Consider the following 16,246-nt stretch of genomic DNA (forward strand, 5'->3'; position numbering starts at 1 on the left):
GGTGGGGGAGGAAGGCCACACCGTCTTGAAGGGAGTGGGAGAGCTGTCTGGGGTGCTGGCTCGGAGGATGGCAGCAGGTCGGTGGCCAGCAAATGGGGAGGAAGCATCAGAGAAGGGGACACCGTGGGAAAGCCACGCAGAGCTTCAGAAGGACAGAGGAAGGAGGGCACCCGAGCTACCTGGTCTGGCTGCCCGGCGGGCCCACCAGTCGCTTGGTTCACACCCACTGCAGGCGTCTGAGCTTTGCCTGAACCTCTCCTGGGATGGAGAGAGCCTCTCCTCCTAAGGCAGGCTTTCCACTCTGACCTGTGTTGGGGACAGTGTGTCCAGACACTGGGCTGAAATGTGTCTCCACAGCTCCCGCTAATTCTTAACTTTCTGAGTCACAGATGCCATCAGGAATTTGGCACAATCTACGGGCACTCTTCCCCAGAAAACGGACGGTTTACACAACACACATCACATAAATGATGGTGGCCAAGGCGAACTTGGATGTGTCCCTTGGGCACTGGGCCTGTAGGACTCGGACCAAATCCATCCTTCCTCCGCTGGGACAGTGTTTCACAACAAGGCCCACAGAGACCACGTCTTCTTGTGGCCGTGTCCCTCCCTTATTTATCAGACACCACCAACCTGGGTCTGGTGCCTGCCTGAGGTCAGCAGGGAGCTCCGAGGAGCTAACCCCAACCTCACGTAGTATCCCCTCGGGATGGACTCCAGCTCTGTCACCCCCAGGTGACATCTCTGCCTCTGTCCATCTCTACTCACCAGTGCCCTGCTCCTACCTGGATGACATGGCCCAATGCCAACCCAAGAAATAACACCACGCACTGCCATCTTCCTAAAGGTTGTTTTATTGTAAAACCATAAATACAACACTGACATGAAATCATTTAAGCAACTGATCCTCTCTAACCATTAAAAGGATGTCTGTCTTTTTACCTTGGCATCAACCAACCAGGAAATAATGTTGCAAGAATTCGGGGGGTAGGGGGTGCTGATTTCTGGGTGGGGGCTTTTGGTGATTTAAGGAACCAAGTGGAACCTTCCTCTTCTCCCTGGGAATGTCCCACTTTTGGACAAGAACAGACAGGTAAAAACAGCAACATTTAAACAGCTCAGTTTTAAATTTTATTACTTTGTAAAAACCTTTTTTTTTTTTTTTTTTTTCCTGTTCCTTTCCTCCATTTGACATCAGTAAAAGTTTTAAACACCAGAAAACTGATTTGGCCGTAAATGGAGAAACGGTACCAAAACGAAATGAAACCAAAACTCCAAAGGACAAACAGAAAAGCCTAAATAAACCCTCAAGTTTGGTCTCGGGGGTTTACATATCACAGGAACCGTCAACTCAACCCCCATGCAATGTGACTCCTTGGAGAACTGTTGGGTCCACACCAACGACACAGGAGACCGCAAACAACGTCTTTTGTTAATTAACACAGCAAGGGTGACACTAGGTAACTTTTTTTTTAAATACAGTACATGGTACACAGGGTCCCAAGATAACCCTGCATAAACCCCTTGTGGAGACTTGAGCCAAAGCACTGGCTGTTTATAAAAATATTGTGTTGCTACAAAAGTATAAATTAATGCTACCGGTATTAAGAAATATTAAACACATAAAACTTATAAGGATTAAGAAAAATATTCATTAATACCTGTAGAAAACTCTGGCCTAAAAAAGATATTTTTTGTGTGTTTGTTTTTTTGTAAATTTTTTTTTTTTTGTATTTTTTTAAGATGACTTGAGTTTCTTGCACTCGAAGAGAGAGACACAGTCAGCTGTGCCTATGGTATTGCCTAGAACGTCTTAACTACTGAGAAAGGATGAGGGTGCACACGCATGGGTACTGAGTGGGGCCTGGGAGGGAGGGGCACCAAGGCTTTCTCAAGATTTACCTGATGTGAAAGAATCACCGACGCAAAGTTACGGGGAAAAGAAAAAGGAAGGATCATCAGAAAACAACTGAAAATAATTTATGCTTTTTAAAAAATATCTCTGCTTCAGGTGGTTGTACAAAATGATTTCCTGATGCTCGGCATCTGAATGGCCCTGGACGCACTGCCCAGCGGGTCTGGGAGCCTCCAGCCCCGCAGGTCCCTCTGTCTCCAGCCCCGTGCCAGTCCACGAGCTTGCTCACCGCTTTGGGACCCGGCCACCCTGGCTGGGTGGGAGGGAAGGGTCCCAGGCAGGGACCGGCTGGCACCTGGGTTGTGGGAAGAGCCCCCCTTTCCGGCTGGCCTCAGACCCCACCATGGTCTCTTGCCAAGCTGGACTTCAGGAAGCGCCACAGGGATCCCAGGCCCCTGAGGTTGCGGACCAGGCTGGGCTGTGCCCCTTTAAAAGGAACTTTGGTTCGAAGAGTCAAGGTGCCCAGTGGGACGCATGGGTGGGGAGGGCCCCTATGGGTCCCGATGCTGACACCCAGCTGCAAACTTAGCAAATCCTTCTCTGTACAGCAGTTGAACCTTTAAAGCGACGCCCGTGGTGGTGCAGGGGCATGAATATTAACAAACAGTAACCCGATGCCCTTCACCCTCATCAGAGCAGGAACAGGTGCCCCTCCAGGGAATGGCGGGGCTCCGCTGACCACGATCCTTAAACGCAAAGGACAGAGGAAGAAATACAACAACATCCTCCAGAAAACGCTGAAAAGGGGAAACCCGGTGGGAAACAGAAAAGGGAAAACACTGTATCATTGGTTCACCATAACTGGCCTAGCAAACATTAGCCACAGTGAAGAGGGGGCAGGCCCCTTCCCAGTTCTCCCACTGGCCCGGCTGGATAGAGGGGGGCCGAGACAGGAGCCCTCCACCCACTGTCTCCAGGGGACAGCCTGAGCCTTACTTGGCCTCTGGGTTTCATCTAAACCAGCAGCCTTTCCAGAAGCCCTCCCTCAGGTACGCCCCAGGGACAGAGGCTCTGTCGCTGTGCCCAAGGCAAGGGGCAGAGCTATGAACTTGCCCGGCTCAGGGGGCAGGAGGAGACTGCCGGCCGTGCTTTGGGTGCCTCCTCTTCCCGTCTCTGCAAGCACATCCATTGTCATGGCAACATCCAGGTACTGTCCCCTTCTGGGCCATGGCTCACAGGACCTCCCTTCTCCATCCGCATCCCAGGTTCATTCCAAACCTTTCTTGTGAACCTGTGGCCCCCAAGAATGCACGCTGCATCCCTGACAGCTCTTCAGGTGCCCACTTTCCAAGGAGTCTAGTCCAAGTCCAGGCGCAAGCCTAGAGGACCCCTAAAGGCAGAGGGTCTGCTTCACAGTGGAAAACACGCCTTGCAGAGTTTTTCTCTGGTGTTTCTCGAAAGTGCAGGAGAGAAAGGAGCAAACTGAAGGAGACGCTTGCCAGCCTACAGAGCCGGTGTCAAAAAAAGTCCTTCCCAGACATCTGGAGACGCAGAACTTCTCAACTGTGTCACCGGACTGTCCTCTCCTCACCAGGAAACCTCACCACCCTTTTCCCAGCCAAGAGCCAAACCCCGAACGCCAAGCATGAGGCTGTCAGGCAGGTTGGCGGCGAAGCGTCCTCGCCCGTGGACACAGGAGGTGGCTTTCTATGCCGTGAACCCCAAGATGAAGTGTGGCCAGAAAGGAGCTTTGCCCAGTGGCCCCTCTGTTTCGTTTCCTGGTTTCTAACTACCATCTGGAGGGAGGCCTGGCTGGTGGACCTGGGCACGGGGAAAAAGAACCAGTCGGCACAAGGGCATCCACTCACAGCGACTGGGATGGTACCGCTGCTCTTGGTGGAGCCGAGACCCCCCCAGTTACTTCAAATCTGAGGGACCCCCACGAGGCTATGGTCCTTGGCTTGGGCTTTGGTGGTGAAGCCAACTGACCTCAGATGAGGGGGAAAACCCTGCAGAGTGGAGGTGTGTTTTCTCCACCTGCCCTCTGGGGTCTGTGCATGTCAACGCAAAGGCCATTTCTATCCTGGGATCCACATGGTTCAGGCAAGTTGTGTCCAAGTCAGCAGGCAACCGCCTTGAGCTGTAAAGTCCTCTAGTGGTCACAGAACTGGGAGGCAGAAGACAAAAACTTTCCAAAGGTCAATGCCAGGCTAGGGGCCGGGAGATGAACTGGAAGAGCCGACCTCAATCCTTTGGCTGAGCTAGAATTTGGATAGGGTGGATATTGCTGGAGATGAGGGGCCAGTGGCTGGGCCTGTGAGATCTTTGGGTTTTATTAAGCTGTTCACTGCAACGGGCTCTGCACTACGGGAGCTGTCTGCATGAGTAAGCAGATGGAGGGGGCACCTTGGTACAGCCTTTCCTGTTGGCAACGAGTTTCTGAAGAACCAGAGGCCGCAAGAGAGAAATGACTACCTGCCACCTTGTTCCCATATCTGGATGAGGCAGCCCCAGGAGACAGCTTTCCGAGACCTAGTGGCACTCACATCACATCTGCAGAGCACGCCAAGCCCTAAGGATTGAACTGAGGTGGAAAGGACGAACAGGACAGGAGGTGACACATATGACTAGATAACTGCAATTTAGTTAAGACTTAAATTTTTCTGAAGAGAAGAACGCTGATACCAGGGCTTGGTCCTGATGGCTTTGCAAGAAAGTGAAATGCCTGTTTGCTAACTGAGTGGCCCCATAATGAGGCAACACCAGCACGGCTCCGCTCTAAGAAGAGGGAGGATGGGCTCCAAGGCTTGGCCCCCACTGACCACACAGGACGGGTAGCTCCCATCCTCCCATGTGGTTCAGAGTGCCAGGTCATGGACCCTTCCCCAGCAGCAAAGCAAAGCTGGAGGCCTTTTGCTGTAGGCATCTGTCACCCACCAGCAACCCTGCAGCCACCTTCTGGAATGCCCCCAAAAGTCTCATTGAAAAGTCTGCCGATGCCCCCATATACTCTAGGAAGCGACACGAGGTGACTGTCCAGTGCAGATGGAGGCTCTTCTGACGGCGTGACCCCAATTGGAAGTGCCGTGGAGTTAATACCCAGAACTTCTCCGGGAGAGGAAATGGCATGGTGGTTCCTGAGACCATGGCTTGCTGGAGTGAATGGGGAAACGGCCCACTTTGATGCCTTTCAGTGTGTCCAAGACTCGGGAGGGTTAGTTCTCACGAGGCAAAGTGAGCAGGCTTGACGCTTGGGACAGTGTTCTGGTCCATGATCCTAAGCCTTGAGTTTTCAAATCAACTTTACTTCCCCAACTTTACTGCCACGGACCGGGGGGAGAGGGACGCTGTACAGTGCCTTTTGTAGTCGAGGTATCTCACAGTTGAACAATGTTTTGTTACTAGCAAGGGATGGAGTGGACTCGGTCAACCCCCAAGATGGTAGACATCCTCAGCCTTGGTGTAACTATCTCTATCCCACAGTCGTGGGCACTGGGGGGATATGGGACCACCAGCACTTCATTCACTGAAAGGTGGGGTGGGAGGCTGAGCACTGATCCTGACGGAACCACCCCTTCAGAGGGGAAAGGGTCACCCTGTTGGCATTTAGGCCGTGTGTGGAACCTAAACTGCTCACAGAGAAACAAAGCCTAAAGACATCTTTCACAGCATCAAGTTGAATGTGGCCTAATGCCATTTCACCCTCAAAACATCCATCATTTGGCCCACAAGGCACCGTGCTCAACTACTGTCCTAGAAGGAGGGCTGAGGCTCGCGTGGGGACCCCCCAGGGCTGTGGGCAGCGGACCCGCCGGAATTCCCGGGGTCCTGGGGAGAGGAGGCCGTGGGTCTGAGGTGTGATGGACGTGAACACGGATCCACTCAGGAGTCCCTGCGGAGCTGGAAGGGTCAGTGACGTGGCGAGCAGTGTAATGCACTCTGGGTATAGAAATCAGACATTCGCAGTACCAGACACAGCGAGCCAGGAGGGCGGTCTTCTGCTTACATTCGGGAGAACTCCTAAGCCACATGCTTCCCTATGGCTTCCACCGAACCCCACGTCTGTGAAACCTGTGACTCCAACCTCACTCCTGGTCTCCAAACAGCACAATCAAGTTCATGGTCTTGGCTGTTCGAATACAGGAGAACTGGACTGTACAGGGAAGTCTAATAAAAACCTTAGGGTCCTGACTATACCACTGAGATGAACTAGTGTACAGTGTGACTTGAGGAACAAAAAGGGCAATCAAGAAACAAACAAAAAAAACCCCTCCAAAATATAAGTTACAGACATTCAGTGCCTCCTAGCAGAGCCTAAATCAAATTTGAAAAAAAAAAAGTAAAAACTGCTAAAATGTTAGGAAAAAAATTATTAAGGAGTGGAGACAGTATCTATACTTCTTTGAAAAATGTCTTTTTTTTCTATCTTATATTAAAAAGCCAAAGGTCAGCTTTCTATTCTTAAAGTCTCCTTTCCTGATTTGGGGAGATAGATAGGTGTGTTTCTAAGGCGGCTGCCCCACGACACCCAAGGGTGTCACGAAGGCAGCAGCTCAATGCCCTGAAGGTGTACAAGAACAAAGTCCAGTGCAGAAGCTGTCCATCTGATGCAGTTTGGAGAATCCATGGCAGGGCAGCCGGGGAGGGGTGGGGTGCAATAGGGTCAGGAAGGCTTGGGGAGGGGGATGGAGGGCAAGGGGGACCACAGAGTGAAGGACAGAGAGCGTCAAGTCACTTCAGATCTCAGCTGCCTGAACATTTTGTCAGTTTTCTACCAATCTGCGCACCTGAAAATGGAGTCTTTTAAAGCCCCCTTACTGAGAAAAGGAGGTGAAACATCTTCCCTCTTTCCCAAACACTCAGCTTTCCTGACACGCCCAGTTTAATGCACACGCGCCCACGAGCAGGCGTGCATACATGCACCAGGGGAGTATGTGTGTGCATGCGTGTGCGACACTTCTGCGGCCACACAGATGAGCACAGAGCCGCCCACGCCCAAAGTGCGCACGCGTGATTGTGTACACACATGCACACACACACTGAAAAAAGCACTTAAGTTTCCAGGGGGCATTTATAATGAGGTCCACAGTGTTTAGAACTTAAATTCCTTTTTCTTTGTTTGCGACAGTGTTGTGTGGTTTTTTTTTTTTTTTCCTAACGTTCTCTTCTTTTTTCTTTGTTCTTTCTTTTCACCCGGAAGTCTTAAAGCATGTTGGATTTCAGAAACATGAGTTTGTTCATATCTTCTGGACTGAGCAGCCGCCTCCTTTTGATGAGAAGTGCTTGTTCACACATATTTACACACCCGCTCCTGGCCCCCACGGCCGGCACCGCGAGGAGCCAGAAGGCGAGCTTGGCGAGTTTTGTGTGCTTTTGGGTCACGCACGACCAGTACTGGAAGAGATCCGGGGTGGCCTGGAAGAGGGGTTCCTGCAGGTAATCGTACACTTCCTTCTTCCCGAGCCGGTCGTCCTCCTGGGCGGCGGGGTTCTCGCCGGGGGCGGAGCGGGGCTTCTTGGCGGCGGGCTCGAAGTCGGCCTCCTCGGTCCAGGACTCCTTGACCTCGTTGATGAGCTCGCACACCTTGCCGATGATCTCCTCGTGCTGGTAGGGCGGGACGGGCCGCAGCTTCTGCTGTGGGTCCAGGATCATGGCCACCTTGTGCGCCGGGTGCACCTTGAAGTTCTCCTTGAGCGCCTCCAGGAAGAGGTGGCAGAGCTTGCTGACGGTGCCCGCGTCGTTGGCCTTGGCCGTGAACAGCTTCTCCAGCCTGACGTAGGTGGGCAGCACCAGCTGCAGGGTGGGCTGGCTCTCGTTGCTCAGCTCGATGACCGCCTGCTTCACCGGCGTCAGGATGGCGGCCAGGTTGCTGAGCAGGTGCTTGTTGAGGCTCTGGATGAGGTTCATCTTCTTGGCCCGGCTGTAGAACTCGCAGATCTGCTCGTAGCGCTCGTGCACCAGCAGCAGCGAGTCCGTGACCGAGTTCCAGCAGGGCGGCGGCGAGGTCTCCTCCAGCGAGCCGAAGGTCTCCTTGGCGAGCCCGGTAGAGCCCGCCAGGTCCTCGCACACGCTGAGCAGCTCGATGACCTCGTGCATGCTGCGGGCCTGCAGCGTCCGCTTGCTCAGCACGCTCTGCACCACCGAGTTCAAGGCACAGGCTGAGCAGCGAAGGCACAGGCCGGCCTTGGAGAAGGCGGATGCGCCCACCCGGCAGTCTGTCACGTACACTGTCCTGATCTCCGACATCACGAACTCCGACAGCACGTTCTGCACCCAGTGGTGCACCAGGTCGCCGCTGTCGCGAACGTCCGCGCCCTTCACGCCCAGCACGTAGCTCTTGATGTGGTTGCCCTCTGCCTGGTAGGCCGTGAGGATGTAGCAGGAGTCGGGGCCGACGCTCTGCGAGTGACAGGTGACGCCGATGCCCAGGCAGGCGTTGCTGCCCAGGGCGCACGTCACCTTCACCTTCACCTGGTTGTACATGCGCGGCAGGTGCTTCAGCGCCAGCGTGTTGAAGTTGCCCAGGATCTCGGTGACTGAGAAGGCCCCGTAGCGGGCGCCGCTGTCCACCAGCGTCTGGGCCAGCTTCAGGAACTCCTTCCCGCTCACCACGCTCAGCGCGCCCAAGTCGGCACACATGACCCGCAGCAGCCGCTCTGCGATGTTCTGCCGCTCCTTCTCGGGGATCGTGCTGTTAGGTGTTAAACCACTGGTCGTGGCTGGCAGGGGACACAAAGAGAGGTGTGATTAACCCTGCCAGTCAAGGCTCCTTGGTCTGGCAGTGGCCTAATACTCAAGCATCTAGTATTAGGAATTATGAATAGATTTCATCTTGCACACAAACTGATGGTCTTGGCAGTCTTTAACATGTGACAGTCTCACAGGAATAAAGTTCTGTGATTGATTAGTAATGCCTGCCGTGAGCATGGGAATAGACTGTAGTGATATGTGTGCAAATACTTGTTGCATGTCATTCACCTTGACCTCTGAAGCCAACCAGTCTAACCTCTTCCTCAATATAGGAATGGCCTCTAACACAGGGGTCGCTAGTGAATAAGGTACACGAGGCCACAGTGTCAGGAAAAAGCAGACAAGAGAAATCGTGGAGAGTGGATTTGGATTCCAATTCTGATTCTGTCACTAATTTGTGTTCTCTGACCACAAACAGATCACCTCTCCCCAGGCCGCCTCTGTCCATCCCACGAGGTCAGAATTCCCACCAATGAGGTCTCAGGCATGAAAGTGCTTTGGAAACCATGATGCGTGGTCTTGCACCACCACGGGAGACACACAGGGGTGGGGATGTGGGAGCAGAGGGGAACAAGCTGGGGTTGGGGGGGAGGTCTCTGGAGGTGGGTGTAGTAGACTTCCACCAGCCCCCAGGTCCGCCCAGGAAAGACCTACTGTTGTTGGCACTGTTCCTCTGGGCCTGGGGCTTCCACTTCTCCTCCACGACAGCAGGGGGCGATCGGGACTGGTTGGAGGCGATGTTGTTCTCGTTGTCCGCTGCGGGCACAAAGGGGACAGTGTGTTTCCCTGAAGTGCAAGAGGCCTGCCGGCTCCCCGGGCGAGGAGAACTAGAGCGTGCGGGTGGAGGCAAGACTGGCCTCTGGGACTCAGGCCTGGGTTCAGATCCGGGCTCCTAAGACAGCTATCTGAGGCCTGCAAAGCCTCAATTTCATCACTCGGAAGAATGAAGATGATCACACAATTGCCAGAAGGACTAACAAGAGATAATACAGGAAAAGAGCTGGGTACAGTGCTCAGCACGGTGTAAGCACTCAGGGAATGGGAACCGCTGTGTCCCGAGTCTGGCTGGGAGGCACCCCCCAATACCCCCAAGCACAAAGTTCTAGCTCTGAGACCCGGGAGGGGGTGCCCATTACACTCCAAGAGGCCAAAAGCATCTCACACTCTTGCTTCTTTAAAGTGTGCCTTTTCATCTTTTTAGTATATTTTAAACTTAAATGAACACAACAAAACCAAAGCCCTATATGACATAAAGTATACAATTCTCAACCCCCTCGTTACATGTAGGAAGTGAAAACCAAAGTCTAGATACAGGAAAGGATTTGCCCGGGAAAACACAGAAAACCAGCAGCAGAGCTGGGACGGACATCCCAGGTCCCCTGGTTCCCAGTTGCCTCCTCCCTGCATTTCCCTAATTTTTGTTAACGTGTGCGTACGCAGCCGTTTTCAGTTTTAAGTAAAGGGCAGGTGCCATACTCTAGGCACGGTTACTCCTTGACATTTCTGTAAGATCATATCTGAGTGGAAATGGTCTGAGTTACATGCCTGTCATCACAAATGACCACACAGTCTTTTATCACACAATATTCCACAAACTGCTTAACTACACTCCAAGTCCTAAGTTTCTGGGCTGTGCCGTTTACAATATTACTATTCTGCTACGAACCTACTTGCCTAATACTCTAATATTGTTTCTCTGTGCTCTTTGGCTGTTGTTGTGGGTGTATTTCCTTGAGACATCATCTTACAGGTAGAATTCACAACCTGAGGATATGAATGGGTCAGTGGCCTCTGTTCAGGGTTGCCAGACATCTTTCTTCCATTCTTCTCAGTTAAAGGCATCAGGCCTTAGAGGTCAAGGCCACACTATTCATACCTAGAGAAGAGGCTTCCCCAACTTCTACATATTCAGTCAGACCTGCAAGACTAGTCAAGGGACTCTGGGACGTGCACTCAAGGAATATTTTGCAACCACTAGAAAGGTGGTCATGTAGACTGGAGCAACATGGGAAAACGCATAAGGTAATGAAAAGCAAGCTCTAATCATAATGTCATATGTATTATTTACAGATACATATTTTAGACTCACAAGTCAAATAACAAACAAACCTATGCATCGAAAAAAGATGGGGAGGGGACTTTCACTTCTGCCCTCCAGATGCAAACAACCGCTAATCATGATGATACGACTGCTTTCATACAGGCAACCCAGGGTCTGATCCCAGAAAAAGAAACAAATGCGGTGAGCTCTCTGACTGTGCTACTTACTGCCTGGAAGCAGTTTTCAAGCTGCTGCGTAGGACCAGGGAACTGAACAGAGCCCAGCGGTCCCCTTGAAGAGACAGAGATTAAAGTTCAGGCAGGCCCAAGACAGCTAGAATTTACAGGGAAAAGTACCAAAGAGGAGGGAGTTACAAAAAGAGAGAGTTCTGGAGATTTCAATGGGGTTCCCTGGAGCCTTTGCTATAGGGAAAGAATCACTAAAATGCAGTAGGCTGATAACTCCCAGGGCTCCCACGTGGGGGAAATCACCTGCATCCCCTCAACCAGAATGGAAAGACCTCAATGCATGAGAAATACTATGGGGCTAAATTAGCCATAGACTAAGCCACTATATCTGCCCTAATACATTTAAAGAGCAAGCCTCCAAAGTATTAAGGTGATCCCAAGTAACAAACTGTAAGCCAAGTTTAATACTCTTAAAAAATACAAAATCTAGCATCTAACACTATAAAATTCACAATGTCATTCATCTAATAAGTACCAGGCATTCAAAATAGTAGGAAAATATGACCTATAACATGAGGAGACAAACCAATCAATAGAAACAGACCTAGAAAGGACAGAGATGATGGAATTAGCCAATAAGGAGCTTACAACAGCTGCTGAAGAAAAATCAGTGAAGCTGGAGACAGAGCAAAAAAACTACCCAATGAAAACCAGAGAGAGTAAAAGAATGAAAATAAATAAATGGGGCACGGACAATGTTAAGTAGTTTAACATAAATATAATTGGAGTCCCAGAAAAAGGGGGTGAGGCAGAAAAAACATTTGAAGAAATGGCCAGAATCTTTCCAAATTGGATGAAACCGTAAACCCAGGTTCTAAAAGCTCAGTTGACCCCCAGCAGAAATACATAAAGAAAACACCACCAAGGCACAGCATCATAACCAAATTGTTGACAACCAATGACAAGAGAAACTCTTAAAAGCAGCCAGAGAGGGGGAAAAATTAAGTACAGGGGAACAAGAATAACAACAGACCCAGCAGGTAACAGAACAAAGTATTAAAAGAGAATGTCAACCTAATATTCTAAATGTCCATCGATAGATGAATGGATAAAGAAGATATTTATATTATATTTATAATCTAAATTTATATCATATAAATTATATTTATACAATGGGATATTACTCAGCCATAAAAAAGAATGAAATAGTGCCATTTGCAGCAACATGGGTGGACCTAGAGATTATCATACTAAGTGAAGTGAGCCAGACGAATACCATATAATATCGCTTATATGTGGAATGTAAAATAATGATACAAATGAACTCATATATCAATACAAGACAGAAACAGACCCACAGACACAGAAAACAAACTTATGGTTACCAAAGAGGAGAGGCGGGGAGGGATCAATTAGGATTAACATATACACACTACTATATATAAAATAGACAAACAACAAGGACCCACTGTATAGCACAGGGAACTATGCTCAATATTTTGTAATAACCTATAAGGGAAAAGAATCAGAAAAAAAGATATGTATGTATGTATAACTGAATCACTTTGCTGTGCACCTGAAACGAATGCAACATTATAAATAAACTATACTTCAATTTAAAAAAAACACAAAAAATTAAAAATAAAATAAGGGAATTCTAAATCCAGTGATACTATCTTTCACAAATAGAGGTAAAATAAGGACCAAAAAAAAAAAAAAATCATACCTGCAACTCTAAGAAATGTTCAAGGAAGTTCTTTAGGTATTAAAAAAAAATGACATCACCCCCCCAAAGAAAAAATGACATCAAATAAGAATCTGGATCTAGAGAAAGAAATAAAGAGTTCTGGAAAGTGTACATGAATGGATATAAAAAGTGTTTTCCCTCATTTTTAATCTCTTTAACAAGATAACTGACTGCTCACTGGAAAAAAATAACAATGAATTGTGGTAATTACATGTAGAAATAAACCATATGTTAACAATAGAAGAAAGACTAGGAAGGGGAAATAGAAGATTGTGTTGAAAGTTTTTCACACAATATGAAAAGGATAATAGCCTTTAAATGTAGACTTGATAAGTTAGAAATGCATAGTTCAAAACCCAAATAGACTATAAAAAAAAACAACAGTTATAGCAAATAAATCCATTGTAGAGATAAAAATGGAACCATAAAAAATTCTCAGTCCAAAATAAGGCAAAAAATTAGAGAAAAAGGAATAAGCAACGAGTGAAACAATTAGTAAACAAATACGAAAATGGTAGATTTAAACCCAATAATACTGAAATCACATTAAATTTAAATGGTCTCCACATTTCAAATAAAAGTAGACATTGTCATACTTAATAAAAAAGCAAGACCCCATGATATGCTATCTATAAGAAACCTATTTAAATATGAAGACATGGATAAGTTAAAAGTAAAAGGTTAAATAAAGGTATACCATACAAACAGTAATGCAGAGAAAGGTGGAGATGCTTGTGATAGTATTACAGAAAGAACAGACCTCAGAACAAGAAATATGATCAGGGGTAACAAGAGACCCTACATAATGATAAAGGGGTCAAATCACCAAGAATATATACTAATCCTAAGTGTGTGTGCAAGTGATAACAGAGCATTAAAACACATGAGGCAAAAGCTGAGAAAACTGAACAAAGAAATAGATAAACCCACAACTGGAAATTTCAACTGTCTTCTCTCAGTAATTGTTACTCTCATGAGAAAAGAGAAAAAAAGACTGAATGTAAATGAACAGAGTGGACAACATCAAGCAGTCCCATATACATGTAACTAGATTACCAGAAAAAGGAGGTGGAATAGAAAAATACTGAAATCATATAAAGTATAGTCTCTGGCCATAACTGAATTAAATTAGAAATCAACAACAAAAAGATATTTGGAAAAATTTCAACTATTTGAATATTAAACATCACAGTTGTAAATAACCCATAGGTCAAAGAAACATAAGGGAGATCAGAAAATGTTTTGAACTAAACATTAAAACATAACATTTCAAAATCTGTGGGATACATCTAAATAAATGTTATTTATAACATTAAATAATTATATTAGAAAAGAATAAACATTTAAAATCAGTGTTATAAAGCTTCTACACTAAGAGATCTGAAGAGTAAGTTTAAAGAGTAAGTTGAGTCTAACATAAGCAGAAGAAAGGAAATAATACAGATAAAAGCAGAAATTAATGAAACAGAAGATGGATAAACACAGTAGAGAAAAATCAATGAAACTAAAAGCTAATTCTTTGTAGAGATCAGTAAAATTGACAAACCTCTAACAGGAAACATTAAAGAAAGAAAAAGAGGACACAAATTATTAGTAGCAGGAGTAAAAGAAGGGGACATCACTACAGATGCTACACATATCAAAGGGATTAAAATGATTATGAATAACTTTAGGCCAATAAATTCAACCATTTAAGTGAGGCAAAAAAAAAAAAAAAAACCCTAAAAAACATAAAGTACCAAAGTTCACTCCAGAAGAAACAGGTAACCTCAAATTTCTTAAGTTCTATAACTATTAAGAAATTCAGTTCATAGTTTACATAATTTCCCACAAAGAAAATTCCCATATGGGTTGACTGGAAAGTTTGACCACATATTTAAGGAAGGAATCATACAAATTCTAAACAAATTCTCCCAGAATTAGAAGAGGAAAGAACATTTCCCAAATCATTTTATAAGGCTCTCATTACCCTGATCCAAAACTAGAGAAAAAAATTACAAGAAAAGAAACTACAGACCAACATCCTTCATAAACATATACACAAAAATCCTTAACAAACTATTAGCAAGCCAAATATAGTAATATATAAAAATAACAACACATCATGGGAGTTCCCTGGCAGTTTCAGTGGTTAGGACTCAGCACTTTCACAGCTGTGGCCCGGGTTCAACCCCTGGTCAGGGAACTAAGATCTCGCAAGCCAAGTGGCCAAAAATAAAAAATAAAAATAATAACATATCATGAATAAATGAAGCTTATCCCAGAAATAGAATAGTTACAGAAAACCAATCAGTGTAATTCCCTTTACTAAGAGGAAAACAAAAATAAGAAAAATCATCTCCATAGATATAAATGCGCTTTAAAATGTGATAAAATTCAATACCCACCTATGATACAAAATCTCAGCAAACTAGGAAGAGAAGGAAACTTTCTCAACCTCATAAAGGACATCAAAAACAAAAAACAAAAAAAAAACAAGTTTACTGATCTGATAGAAATAAAAAGGATTATAAGGAAACACTATGAACAGCAGTATTCCAACAAATTAGATGACCTGGATGAAATAGACAAATTCCTAGAGAGACATAAACTACTAAAACTGATTCAAGAAGTAGAACATCTGGATAGATCTATTAAAAAGACTGAATTAGCAGTCAAAACACCGACCATAAAAAAGAAAAGGAAAGCCCAGGCTCAGATAGCTTCATCAGTGAATTCTATAAAAAGTTAAAAGAACACTTCACAAATTCTTCTGAAAGTAGAAGAGGAGGGAACACTTCTCAATTCATTCTATGAGGCAGGTATTATTCTGATACCAAAACATGACTAAGAAGTCACAAGAAAAAACAAACTATAGTCCACTATGCCTTAGGAATATAGATACAAACATCCTTAATAAAACAGAGCAGACCAAATCCAGCAACATATACAACAGGTTATACACCATGATCAAGTGGTATTTATTCCAGGAATACAAGATTAGTTCAACATACAAAAATCAATACCATATTAATAGAATAAAGGACAAAAACCACGTGATAATTTCAATAGATGCAGAAAAATTATTTGACAAAAATCCAACACCCTCTCGTGATAAAAACACTCAACAAACTAGGAATTGAAGGGAACTTTTTCAACTTGACAAAGGGCATCTATGAAAAACCCACTGCCAACATTATAGTTAATGGTTAAACATGAAAAACTTTCCTCTTAAGATGAGGAACAAGATAAGAATGTCCACTCTATGTTATTCAACATGTATTAGAGGTTCTAGCCAGGTCAATGAAAGAAAAAAAGAAAGAAAGAATAAAAAAGAAAAGAAAAATAAAGGGCATCCACATGAATGGAAGAAGTAAAATTATCTCTACTTACAGATTACAGATGACATGACTGTGTGTATAGAAAATCCTATGGAATACACACACACACACACACAACTGTTAAAACTTATAAATAAGTTCAGCAAGGTTTCAGGATATGAGATCAATATACTAAAAAAAAATCAATTATATTTCTCTACGTTAGCAATGAACACTCCAAAAATTAAAGTAAGGAAATAATTCCATTTATAAGAGCCTATAAAAGAATAAAATACTTAGGAATAAATTTACAAAAGAAGTATAAGACTTGTACACTTAAAACTAAAAACATTATTGAAAGAACTC

The 16,246-nt window shown here is 45.7% G+C and overlaps 1 protein-coding gene across 3 annotated transcripts in view; it reads right to left on the minus strand.

Moving 5' to 3' along the window:
• Positions 1-834: 834 nt before the first annotated feature.
• The window catches only part of ZNF618 (zinc finger protein 618), a 271,355-nt gene continuing 255,943 nt past the window's right edge, over positions 835-16,246 (minus strand). For all 3 annotated transcript variants that reach the window (XM_032635484.1, XM_032635485.1, XM_032635486.1), the window contains 2 exons: positions 9,260-9,361; positions 835-8,574 (listed from right to left, as the gene is read on the minus strand). In XM_032635484.1, the coding sequence (XP_032491375.1) occupies positions 7,058-8,574; positions 9,260-9,361 (1,619 nt within the window). In that variant the 3' untranslated portion in view covers positions 835-7,057. The remainder of the gene's footprint in view (positions 8,575-9,259; positions 9,362-16,246) is intronic.

Source organism: Phocoena sinus, chromosome 6, assembly GCF_008692025.1.
Source record: "Phocoena sinus isolate mPhoSin1 chromosome 6, mPhoSin1.pri, whole genome shotgun sequence".
NCBI lineage: Eukaryota > Metazoa > Chordata > Mammalia > Artiodactyla > Phocoenidae > Phocoena > Phocoena sinus.